General features: G+C 47.7%; 5 protein-coding genes across 5 annotated transcripts; 2 read left to right on the top strand and 3 right to left on the bottom strand.

Annotated features, from left to right (window-relative positions):
- Nucleotides 1-843: 843 nt before the first annotated feature.
- On the top strand, nucleotides 844-2,762 carry N7525_007062 (putative MFS transporter; the record flags this gene model as incomplete). The annotated part of the gene is made up of 8 exons (XM_061213904.1): nucleotides 844-1,035; nucleotides 1,089-1,176; nucleotides 1,225-1,323; nucleotides 1,390-1,591; nucleotides 1,668-1,983; nucleotides 2,037-2,467; nucleotides 2,523-2,661; nucleotides 2,718-2,762. The coding sequence occupies 8 exons, from the start codon at nucleotides 844-846 to the stop codon at nucleotides 2,760-2,762; spliced, it is 1,512 nt and encodes a 503-aa protein (XP_061068335.1).
- Nucleotides 2,763-2,944: 182 nt separating this feature from the next.
- On the bottom strand, nucleotides 2,945-5,096 carry N7525_007061 (uncharacterized protein; the record flags this gene model as incomplete). Its single annotated transcript, XM_002567583.1, has 2 exons — nucleotides 2,945-4,974; nucleotides 5,027-5,096. The coding sequence occupies 2 exons, from the start codon at nucleotides 5,094-5,096 to the stop codon at nucleotides 2,945-2,947; spliced, it is 2,100 nt and encodes a 699-aa protein (XP_002567629.1).
- A 453-nt stretch (nucleotides 5,097-5,549) lies between these two features.
- On the bottom strand, nucleotides 5,550-7,022 carry N7525_007060 (FAD-dependent oxidoreductase; the record flags this gene model as incomplete). Its single annotated transcript, XM_002567582.2, has 5 exons — nucleotides 5,550-5,724; nucleotides 5,795-5,870; nucleotides 5,940-6,239; nucleotides 6,291-6,573; nucleotides 6,651-7,022. The coding sequence occupies 5 exons, from the start codon at nucleotides 7,020-7,022 to the stop codon at nucleotides 5,550-5,552; spliced, it is 1,206 nt and encodes a 401-aa protein (XP_002567628.2).
- A 1,305-nt stretch (nucleotides 7,023-8,327) lies between these two features.
- N7525_007059 (uncharacterized protein) lies at nucleotides 8,328-9,693 on the bottom strand (the record flags this gene model as incomplete). Its single annotated transcript, XM_061213903.1, has 5 exons — nucleotides 8,328-8,618; nucleotides 8,674-8,973; nucleotides 9,036-9,227; nucleotides 9,294-9,464; nucleotides 9,517-9,693. The coding sequence occupies 5 exons, from the start codon at nucleotides 9,691-9,693 to the stop codon at nucleotides 8,328-8,330; spliced, it is 1,131 nt and encodes a 376-aa protein (XP_061068334.1).
- Nucleotides 9,694-10,247: 554 nt separating this feature from the next.
- On the top strand, nucleotides 10,248-11,935 carry N7525_007058 (putative MFS transporter; the record flags this gene model as incomplete). Its single annotated transcript, XM_002567580.1, has 4 exons — nucleotides 10,248-10,451; nucleotides 10,519-10,627; nucleotides 10,691-11,235; nucleotides 11,309-11,935. The coding sequence occupies 4 exons, from the start codon at nucleotides 10,248-10,250 to the stop codon at nucleotides 11,933-11,935; spliced, it is 1,485 nt and encodes a 494-aa protein (XP_002567626.1).
- Between the last annotated feature and the right edge of the window lie 293 nt (nucleotides 11,936-12,228).

Genomic DNA, 12,228 nt, shown 5'->3' with positions numbered 1-12,228 from the left:
GGGAATTCCGCGGTTGAGCCTTGGAAGGTTCCCCTCCCCGGAAGATTGCTTTTTATCTCAACGTCCAAGATGTCTACCATGGTTATTCAATGGAATGAACGAGAGTCGCTAAGCCCTACCTTAGCAGACAAGTTCTCGAAGTTCCGACATAATATCTAACGGGGGTCGAGCGCGGCCGCCAAGCCAAATGTATATCCCTAGGATGCTGGAAGTCTCGCTCAGATTCCGCCGAAAACAAGATTTGAACCTCAACCGATGATATTGTCGGGTTTTCTATTTTTTCTTTTTTCCCCCTTCTGCGGACACGGAAAATCTCCGAGCGTCAAGCCAATTGTGACAGGATTTAGATGGAAGTTGCTCATATGGCCCAAGAAACGCGCAATTGCGGCGATGATGTCGTGATTCTCGGATAGCTCCACTCACGTCGTTTGAATCACCGACAGTTCTCAGGTACACCACGCCTACTAGAAACAGTGTACAATTTATTGAAGGTAGGTTTGAGCAAGGAAAGCAGTGTACGTTATGTGAGACACTCAGAATACCCAAGTCGCCTATGAAGGCACCCATCGACACTATATATTTCACTTGCACGCCTATAGAACCAAGCATTCTATAACATCGCGGAAATAACCTCGTTGGAGCTTAGCACGAATCTTATATCCCCACTTTCTCCATATAACCTTCCCTTTTAGGTTTCGTGGGTCGTGGCTTCCAGTATTATTGTGCATCTACCCACCTGGACCGTGCCGTCACGCGTATGGTTTTATAAAGCTATGCCTCTTCCTGTATTTACATTTATCTTTAAAACCAGCTAAGGTTGAGAAATTGAGCAAAATCAACAGAATGACCATGCAGAAAGAAGCAGAAGTAACGGTATCGCCTCCTACCTCATCAACCACATCAGAACCGGATGAGAACTATGAGTTTTATAAACAACACCGAGGCCTCGAATACACGACAGAGGAAGCAAAAAAGGTTCTGCGCAAGATTGATATACGTCTCATTCCATTGCTGTTTTTAATCTATATGCTGCAGGTGGGATTATCGCGTGTCTCGCTCACTGCAATCCAAGTACTAATGCCATTCAGTACCTGGACAAGAACAGCATCAACTTCGCGTCTGTATATGGCTTAAAGCAAGGAACACACTTAAAAGGACAACAATATTCATGGCTCAGTAAGTCTAATTTTGAGAACGTATAATGCAGGTCACTGACCATACCAGGCTCCATTTTCTACTTCGGATACCTCATTGCACAGTGGCCCGCGGGATTAGCAATGCAAAAGCTGCCTGTCGGCAAATTTCTCGCCATCACCACGTTAGGTAAGAGAGACCTCTATCAGAATTAGGAGTATTAAACCAATACTAGAATTATGCTAAGAGGAATAGTGTGGGGTGCTTTACTCATGACGACACCTGCATGCTACAACTTCGCTGGGATCGCAATCAACCGCTTCCTTCTAGGAATGGTCGAAGCAGTTGTAACTCCTGGATTTGTGCTTATGACCGGAATGTGGTACACATCCGAAGAACAACCCCTGCGGTTAGAGGCATGGTACTGCACTAATGGTATTGCGACAATGTTTGGAGGGTAAGTGACGAACAACTATCCACATCCACCCCTGCCCGGTTATATTGGAAGAAAACCGAAAACTAACCAAAGATAGTCTTATTGGCTATGCGGTTGGGCATATTACGACTGGCCTTCCACGATGGATGTACGTCTTCCTCATTTTTGGAGCCTTCTCCGTGGCAGTAGGGATTATTGCCCTGATCTTTCTCCCGGATCTTCCGTCTACTGCCAAATTTCTCAGCGAGCGCGAGAGAGCCATAGCTGTTGAGCGTGTCGCCATCAACCGGCAAGGTGTCAAAAGTAGCAAGTTCAAATGGTATCAGGTCCGACAAGCGGCCGAAGATCCGAAGACCTGGCTTTTGTTCGTCATGGCGATCGGTGCGCAAGTCCCGAACTCGGCGTTAACCAGTGTATGTATTCCTGTGGTTCTGTTATATGTGGTGGAAGCTAACAAGTGAAACAGTTTACTTCCATCATCGTTGGCACTTTCGGATTTGATACCCTTGGAACTCAATATCTTCAAATCCCGGGTGGTGCGGTTCAATTCATCACTCTCCTTCTAGGGGGTTATATTGCAACAAAGTTTAATGGCAAGTTCCATTCACGATTTGCATGCATGATCTTCGCCTGCACGGTCTGTATCATTGGATCGGGTCTTCTGGTCGGTCTACCGGACACCAACAAATGGGGCCGCCTTGTTGCACTTTGGCTATGCTATTTCCAAGGGTTGGGATTTAGCATGAGTCTGACCATTGTTAGCTCTAATATTGCTGGATATACCAAGAAGCAAGTTACCGGTGCCCTGTTATTCACTGGATACTGCGTGGGAAATATCATTGGACCTCAGACTTTCAAGTCAAGCGAGGCCCCTGGGTACAAGAGTGCTTATATTGCGTATGTTGCCATTCTCCTTTGGGGGAAACTTTCAACTTACTGAGAATTCCCACAGGATGCTCGCTGGCTATGCAGTTAAGCTGATCTGCATTGCCGCTTTGTATATTTATATGTACCTTGAGAACAAGCGTCGAGACCGCGAAGCAATCGATGGCCAGGAGGCTGAGGAAGAAGGTGTTGAAAATGGCATGTTGGTGAGTTTTGAGTTTCATGGAGCTTGATTGATATACGCTAACCCATATTTCCTAAGGACAAAACGGAGATCGACAACAAAGGGTTCAGATACGTTCTGTAAACAGAAACTTCATGTTTTTTAGTATGCTTTCGCTTTAAAATTATTATTTCTCTGTTCAAAGTATGACTATTGGACGTCTTGCATCGGGTGAAACGCCCGTTCTGAGGGCTTCAATAAAGATATACCGATTGCCAGGGCCCCAATGAAAGAGTGCTTTCGAGGAGAGTAAAATTTTTGCTTTCTCAAAACTGGAGAGGATCATGTAGAGCGTGGAATGTCCCATTGAACCATGCATCGAAATCGATATCTTCTGCAGTATCCCATGCCGGCTGCATTTCGTTGAAGTGGGCACCGATCACATCTTGGGCATCGGCATTCGAGAATTTGTTAACAGATGTCTCAGGGGTGTCAGGGCCTAGGTTCATTCTCGTAAAAGTTGAGAACTTGGCCAAAATTTGACCAAAATCAATCATCTTGTTGCCAAGCCCTGAGCCCGACGTCGTGTCGGCAGTAAAGATTGCATCGATTAACGCGACGCCGCGCTGAGCAAGGACGTCGTTAGTTCGATCAGCCAGGCGGGTACGAGCGGCGACTATTGCATCCTTGTGACTTTGTGCAATAGCGACCTGATTTTCTGCAGTTGCATTAACTTCAAAGCACATGATGACTGCAGCGGTAATTGCAAAAGCCGTATGTGTCCATATCGAGATATCCCCTTCTCCTACGATTACCTCGTGCTCACGCAAGATTGTCATTGCGGCGGCAACACAGGTACGTCTTGAGTAGATATATGTTTGGTCATTGAAAGAGCGGAATAGAAACGGCCGATGGATCATGATAATCTTCTCAGCTGCAGTGATAGCGAGACTGCGTCGAGCGATAGCAAGCCATGGGATTTGTGCTTCTTTTGTTTTATCCGCACGCAGAAGGAAAGGGGGTATGGCTTTCACAATGCCTCTCATTTTCTGGTCTATATGCAGAATATGTTCGTATTGCTCTCGCATAGGCTTTCTGGATTTCATTGGGCCGAGTCCGTCCACTAGACCGGGCATCAATTGTGCCAAATTCACGAGCACACGGATATAAGTGCTTATGGTGGGAGATGTGATAGGCATATCCGTCAAGTCATAGTCATCTGCGTTCATGGGAAGGGCTGTCGAGAAATGCATCGGCGAGATACTGTAGCTGTCTGTAAAAGGGATGGCGAAATGGTCTTGAATAATCATTTGGCACCATATCCTCTTTCCCACTTCCGATTCCACCTTCTCTTCCCATTCCTCTTTGTTTTGAGTAAGCTTCGTTGATTGATCTTGAATCTTGTGGATTCCAAGGCACTCGGCAATGCGTACCGCAGCATTGAATAAAGTCGCATTCAGCTGACTCAAGCCAAGATTGTGAGCAACCTCGGTCGATATGACGATTGCTTGGACAGAGTATACGGAGAGGTTGCTGAGAAAATGTGAGTTGTAGAGGGTCTGCACCATAGCAGAGAACAGTTGCTGTGCAGATTGCATTGCTTGTAGGTCGACATCAACAAGCTCTCTTACTTTTTTACTATCCTGGATTGAGCTGACGGTGGAACTCAAGACAGAAAAGTAGAGCGCTGGCCAGAGAGGGTCATCGAATTTCCCAGTCTCCCAGAATAACTCGCACTGTTCGAGAAATGTTGGACCATGAATGCAATTATGATGCCAGGCCACATGGCATAAATGAAACTTGATCAGCTTCTCGGCATCCGCAGGACTGGGGAAAGAAGAGTTCAGCTCCGGACTAGGTCCATAGACTAGAAGAGGGCTCGTCCTTGATAATGATTGAAGTCCATCTTTGCGATACTGGCAGGAGCACGTCCTGTGAGGGAAGCATCCAGCAGAATTACGACCCCAGGCAAGATGCTCAATAGCAGTGAGAAGCGATGAGTCAACTTGATGTGTGTTTTCGGTAGAACCGAGTGATACTTTGCCGGGCGTACGTTCCTCAAGTGTACTTGATTCCTGTGGTGCCGAGGCGGTGTTGGATACATCCGATTCTTCGGGATCCTGGCCGGTCTCCAGCCGGAATATTTGAGTCTTAATCTTTTGGACAACAAGAGGCACCGGATCAGATATTGATGATTCGAGGTCTGCCAAGAGCGAATGCAAAAACTGAATCTCTGACCCATGTTGCACAGCATTGCGTCTAAGCTGTACGATTTCTATCGAGCACTTGAGATTTAAGCGTTTACATCTCGAGCAGGGATTTTGTTTGTCGCATTTTCGTTTGCGCTTCGTGCATTCTGCATCGTGTCAGTCGTCTACTGGACCTGTGTGGCAGCAGAGGATCTTTACCTCGGCAGGCCTGTGGCTGACGCTGCGATACACGGACCCTAGCCGCTTGGTTTGACGCAGTAGCGTTCATTGTGCGTCAGCATTGCATTGAAAGACCGTTTCCCCCTTAATGTGAGGAGTCGATAACCCAGGCCTGGATTTTCCATGCCAGGAGAAGTGGAATTTGTGGAGGTCGGGGGCGGGAGCGAGTCAGCGGCTTGGCATTGATAAGCACTTCGGCAACTACCGACATCCCATAGATGTAACGAGATTATAATATCGGCATTAGCCAGTTTATATTGTGAGTAACCTGTGTATTCTATCCATTCGTCGCTTGTGTTATTGCCTGGAAAATTTCGACTTGAGCTTTCTATGACATCCCTCAGTAACGGACGCCCCGATGTTCTACCCTTCGACAACACCACATCATCGCCAGATATCACAGTAACTTCTGTCAGACTGGGATGGGGTCCCTAGGCCCTAGGCAGGAAACGAGGTTTTTGTTTGGTGTATTGGTGAAATGTGCCGTATTTTCCCCACAACTTCAGTCAGATTTCTTCAACTCCCGTGATCCGACCAGCGGACTTCCTTCAATTTTGGAAAAGTCATGAGCGTCGAGGCATGCCTGTCTAGAGTTGAGGAAGCTAGGCTCGGCTCGTGTGAAGACATCGTTCTCGTATGCTGCGAGGGAGGATAGCAAGGCACCCGAATCGAAGGAACTGGTATCGCAAAACCGATCATTAGCATACGCCGAAGCAAAAACAGTTGGGAGCGCTCAGATAGCCATACCTTGGCTGGCACATATCGACACGCGTGCCGAGATCCAGCACATCGACGATCGCGTTGTTGGCACCTTCTCCGCGGACTAGTTGAGGTTAGAAATGCACATTCTACCACGGTCGCATAGTCATGAGACACTGGAGGAGTCACATACACATGGTCATTGTATGAGCTGAATCACCCATCAACACCGCCCGGGGATGCGCATGTTCCCTGCCCAAGCGGAACATCCAGTCTTCGATGCGAATCGAGCGCACTTCCACATCGCCAGGAAGCTTGTGTACCAGCGAGCGGAACGGTTCCGACCAATTATCAGTCAACTTCTTCATCAGCGCGATGCGCTCGGAGTTCGCGTCCGGGACGGGGATTTCCTTCAAATCGGCCCACGAGATGATGATTTGGCAGTGGTAACGGTCTTTGCTACTATTCTCGAAGTTGTTCGGGGTATCCAAAACTATGAAGACATCAGTATCCCGCAGAAGAGACTGGGGTCCGGTAGACTTACAACTGAAAAACAGGAATACGTTTGACTCAGGATGCGAGCCTTGGAATATAAAAGGGTCGATTGACTCGACGCCGCCCAGTTCCTCTGCGCTGTACAGTGTCGACGCACCTAGAAGCTGCACTGGTAGCTGGTTCATCTGTACATCTGGATATAGGATCTCGCGTGTGCGCGACCGTGCACCATCGCACGCGACAAGTAGTCGCCCGGTGGAGGATGTGCCATCCTGAAAGTGCGCGGTGATTTTGTCTGCTGTGGACTCTATATTTTGAAGGGTTTTGTTCCACTAAAAGCACGACGTTAGCACCTATCGAGAGTCACGAAGAATGGAACTTCGTCAAAGACGACGATATCCCGGCTTACTTGAACATCAATGTCGGTAGTCAGTAACTGTCGCAAGCGAGCGCGACTGACGCGAATGCGCTCCGCGGCGGGAATATTGTATAATGCATCTCCCGACCTGAGGTCAAAAAATTGGAAGCGACCGGTGTCGCCCCGGGCGGAAGCTTCTTTGTTGACGAAGGTTTCAGGGAACCGTGTAACGAGATGCTCTGGTAATAATTCACGCAGGGCAGGAAGTGACCAATGTAGCGTCAGACCCCATCCGCCACTACGGGCATCGATTGCGGAGTCGCGATCGAAGATCTTGAACGCAACATTATGGCGCTGGAGGTACTGGGCCAGTACGAGGCCACTGATGCCAGCGCCGATAATCAAAATGGGAGAATCAGACATGGTGAACAAGATATAGTAAGTGATTCTAGTAACAATGCCCAGTTTGATTGCCTCAATCTATACACTCACGTCTTACCCCTCTTGTGGTTTGCTCTGTACGGAGTACTAAGTCAATAAGTCGTGCCACCAGGATCTGGTGGGACAAGCTCTATGGAGAGTTTATGTGGGGTCTTGAATACGAAATGCAAATCCTTCGATGGGCCAACGAACCCGAAAGGACTAGATTAAGATTTGATGCTCCATTGACTTTTATTTAGGACGGCTCGGGTTCTATCTAGGTACGGAATAGTTTGGTGTGACTTCCAAGGTTATAAGAAAAATTAAGTTATCTAATTCCAAGGTTCTAATTCCAAGGTTCCTTAGTTAGCAACCTTCGAAGACCCTTGGGCTTAATAAAGAACCTTGCCCAGGTGGGAAGACGCCTATTATAATCACCCCGTGCTATACTCCCTATTGAGGTCCCCCATTCTAAGACACCGTCATTAGAATCCTTCACTTTGAGACATATGGATTAATGCCCCATTCCGATTAGACATTGAGGAAATTTAAGGATTCTAATGTCACGCTTCAAAAAAGTCAGGTCCATGAGATCAAATTCTCGGCTCTCCCCGAGCTGGCCGACGGTTTGCGCCATAAAACAACGGAATGATGTGGATTGGGGCGGGGGATTGTCCAGTAATGATAACGATTCATTATTGGATGAGAAATACATCCAGTGCCAAAGTGCATACGGAGTACGGAGTAATATAGGTCCCGCCCATGACCCCTTCCATATCTGAAGCATTCGGGAGTTACCCTAAAATTGTCGCTAGCCGATTTTAGTTAGTTGGCTAATCAAGGGTTGACTGTGTTACATTTTGATTATCCCGACCTAACCCTATCTCAGGCGCATTTGCCGTATTGGCTCGGTGCTCCGTACGGAGAACAGATGTACTGGTACACGCGGATCGTAGGGGCCGAAGCGTGTTGATCCTGTGGACCCCGGCCCGTTTGGGCATTATTCGGACAACAATTTCAAATCAGAATGTCTTCGAGAGCGAAGTTTTCACGCGGAAACTCACGACGGCAGGTTTCTCAGGTCGATCATTTTCGCTATCAGGAGAGTGTGAACCTTGGGTCTCGGAGGTTGCAATCACAATCTATCTTATTGCCACGAAGTCAAACGCCACAAAAGGCAAGGGGTGCAGGGGGTGTGAACAAGGATGAGAAAAATGAAAAGTCTAAAAAATAATTATTAATACAATTTGTAATTAGTCAAGAACTGTCCAGGTGGAAAGAGCGCAAGTTCGTTGGCCATCCAGCTTCCTAGTTGGTCGCCCTGCCTTCCGAAGACACTCGATACTCTATCGTCTTCTCAATACCTCCATGCTCAGGCTCCCGGCTCGACAAAATGAGCTCCTCGCTTGGCGTGCGTTTTGGCTGTGTACGCGCGGAAGCAGTTGACTGCATGTGCGACCGATCTTTCGACCAAGTATCCATCATGTAGCTTCTGCCCTGACTGTCATAGTAATAATTCTTTCTGTCGCTCGTCGAGCCGAGTCCTCGCACGAAGCCCTTGAATAAAGGCGCCAAATATGGAATGCAAGTGACAATGTTCTAATAAACGCAAGTCAGCCATTTAGCTCGCACGGAACTGGTCATTTTCACTTACGCCCACGTTGAACTCAATCGTTCCCCACAACACGAGCATTGTCGAGTTTCCATCTCCGAATGCCACTCGTTGGATCTGGGTTAGCCGCATGATAGAGCAGATTGTGGTGAAGAGGCCGAGCAGGAAAAGGCATACAACACCAGCCTTCTGTGCGGTTTTTATATTCAGACCAAGGAGCAATGGAATGGGAAGCACGATAATGGTCACGTCGGTGATGATGGTATAAATCGCGAGACCGTAGAACAGTCCTCCCACGGGAAGACATGTGCCTGGTACATGGGGGTTCCATGATCGTCGAACCTGTTGCGACCGAATGGTAATCAGCTTGTGGTCGGGTGTGCTTGGGAAGAGGCTCTACATACCGGTGTGCAATTGAAGAGTAGGCTCAAAGCACCAGCTATATGACCCAACGTAGACGCGGCAATCACAACCCAGATCACAACTCGATAAAGACGCTTCGAGGTTCCAGAAATCAGTCGCAGGTAGCTAAGACAGAGCGAAGCCTTGAACCCTGCGATGCCAATCTGGTAGAAAGGTCGTCCTGCATAGTTGATCTATTTGGGCTTTTGTCAGTTCTCCAGTAAAATGTGATAAACACAGAGAATCAAACTGAAATGTACAAGAAAGATATTGACCTTAGTATATGTGGAATAATTCGGTGGGGGTCGTAGCTTTAATGGCAGTCCTAATCCATATCGACTTTCTGCGACTGTGAGTAAGTTCCATACGGCGACAAAGAGCATGCGGTGCCTACGAGAAATGCAGAGTGCACTGTATATAACACTAAATATCTGCTCGAGAGTCAGTTGTATTACCCTTTGTGTCACACTTGGGTCAGCTTACCATACTAGCCACCATCACATAGTCTGCCGCTGCCCATCGACTGGCTCGCGCTCGGAGGAAAAGCCGCATGGAAACTGTGATAACCATTAAGACAGTAAGACTCAAACATACGCCCAGGATAAGGCGGTACTGCGATGCAGCTTCCACCTCGGGCGAGGCATTGTGTACCCAGCCCATCGTTGAGGAGAAAAGCGTGCGAAGGGGTATGGAAGAGAGAGTATGAACGAGAACATAACCTTGGACTCAACCTTCGAAGCGCTTTACCTGTCTGTGTAAGCAGATTGAACAGCCATGGAGGCTTATGCGTAATTCTAAAAATTCTAAAAATGTTCTCACTGAACCTTCTGGGCTTTCCTTTTCGGAAATAGACCGATAATGGTCATTTATTCGCTGCGTCCTCCGTACTCGCCCGGTCTTGCAAGGTTGTTCTTCCAATGCATATTATTGGCATTTAGCTCCCCCCTTCATATATATGAAGTTTAATCCCAAGAAAAAGTTCTAGTGCCTTGGGCCATTGATTTATCAATTCTTATTCGTTGCTAAGTGTGAAACGTGTTTCCACGCGAACTCCACGGTGCTTGCGACGTTATTTATGCTTTTGTCGCGTGAACCCATTGTGTTTCCCACCTTTTCCCACTAACATTGTCGCTCATTTTCTTTTCTTTTTCTTCCCCCAACTTCCCTATTATCTATCTTGTCTCTTGCTTTTCACCCTATTGTTCCTAGCTGCAATGGGTGAAATTCAACCACAGGTAGTACCACAACCTCTCCAGAGTCAAGTTGATGACGCTGTGGTATATCTCAAGGGCCACTCAAATGGGGCAGTTGACTCCCAAGTCGATCTGCGGGCTTTGCGCCGTAAGATTGATCGACGCTTGATACCCTATATGTTCTGCTGCTATATATTGCAGTTTTTGGACAAGGTCATGCTGAACGTGAGTGTGACTTTCAATCCAATCGTATAGGCCATGTGACTAACGCAAGGATAATTCATGCATATAGTATGCAGCCGTTATGGGAATCAAAAAAGACTTGGGACTCGTCGGCAATGATTTCTCCAACGTCGCTACCTGGTTCTTCATCGCTTATTTGATTGCGGAGGTACCAAACGGTGAGTGTGTAGATTTATTCTGAGGGAATTGTTTGATTGACATCGCTGATCCTTGATTTTCAGTATATTGTTTACAAAAAGTACCCCCTGCCAAATGGCTTGGAGGAAATGTTTTCCTCTGGGGACTCGCAGCTGCCGCCTCTGCTGGTGCGCGAGGATATCGCACCCTGCTAGTAGCACGAATTTTCCTGGGTATTTTCGAAGCGACGGTGGGACCATCCTTGATGCTCATTAGCAGCCAGTACTACACGAGAAGCGAACAAGCTCCTCGGTTCACTGTGTGGTATATGGGTCTTGGCGTGGCCCAGATTCTTGGAGGTATTATATCTTTCGGATTCCAGCATGTGCACAATGCCTCACTAGAGGGTTGGCAGGTTATGTTCCTCGTTCTCGGGTTGGTGACAATGGTTGTCGGAGCTTTGACATTTTTCTTCATTCCTGATACACCAATGAAGGCAACTTGGCTGTCTGATAGCGAGAAGGTGGCCCTCCTTCAGCACGTCAGCGAAAACCAAACTGGAGTATGGAGCACAAAGTTGAACCTGAAGCAAATCTTGGAGGCTCTCGGCGATGTTCAGCTGTGGCTCCTGACTGTCACAACAATCTTGGTACGTCTCACATTCCATCTTTCACCCCTTGCTTCAACCATCCCCCGCAGTTCCATTAACCAATATTGCATAGATCTCCGTGTCAAGTGGTGTGGTGACGACATATTCCTCGACTCTTATTGCCGGGTTTGGTTTCTCGGGTCCCATCTCAGCGCTACTCAATACCCCATCAGGCATTGTTAGCATTTTCTTCACACTTCTCGTGGGCTTTGGCATCCGAAAGACTTCCAATCGCTGGGCATGGAATGTGCTCTGTACCATCCCTGGAATTATCGGCGGCGGATTACTATCCTTCCTGCCCAAAAACAACAAAGCTGGTGTCTTGATCGGTATTTATCTTGTCAACGCAATCGTCGCTACTCTTCCGATTCTATACCAATGGACCATGGCCAACTGCGCTGGGCATACCAAGCGCGCGTTCGCTAGTGCACTGGTCGCCGGGTCTTTCTCGGTCGGAAACATTATTGGTCCTCAGACATTCCAGTCACGCGATGCGCCGGAATACCGACCAGCTAAGATTGCTGTTCTTGCAACCCAGGCTTCGGCGGCTGTATTATCCGTCGTGCTCTTCTTATATTACAAGTGGCAGAACCGCCGCAGAGATCAGACTGAAGGCCAAGTTGATGAGAACAAGATTGACGAGACGAGGTGGGCTGGACTCACTGATAGACAGAATCCTTCTTTCCGTTACGTCTACTGAGCGCGGTCCACGCTACACATCTGGATACTCAGCCAACTGGCATTTTTGCTAGAAAATTGTTCGATTTGCCTTCTGGGAGGAAATTTATGTACATTAGAGATTTCAGCTGTAGCTCGGCACATCCCCATACCTCATGGGAAGTACCTAGGTAGCAGGCACACGGCCCGCACCTGCGCATCGCCGGACGTTAATTAATGCATACATGCGTACGTACATACTGAAACTCTCATGGATCATGGCTTGATAATGTGCGCAGTAGTATATATCACCATGGCATTTACTTTTACTCCTTG

Source organism: Penicillium rubens (assembly GCF_028828025.1).
Source record: "Penicillium rubens strain IBT 27055 chromosome Unknown utg000003l_segment0_segment0, whole genome shotgun sequence".
NCBI classification, from domain to species: domain Eukaryota; kingdom Fungi; phylum Ascomycota; class Eurotiomycetes; order Eurotiales; family Aspergillaceae; genus Penicillium; species Penicillium rubens.
The sequence above is the reverse complement of the archived record's forward strand: the minus strand, read 5'-3'. Positions and strand labels throughout refer to the sequence as shown.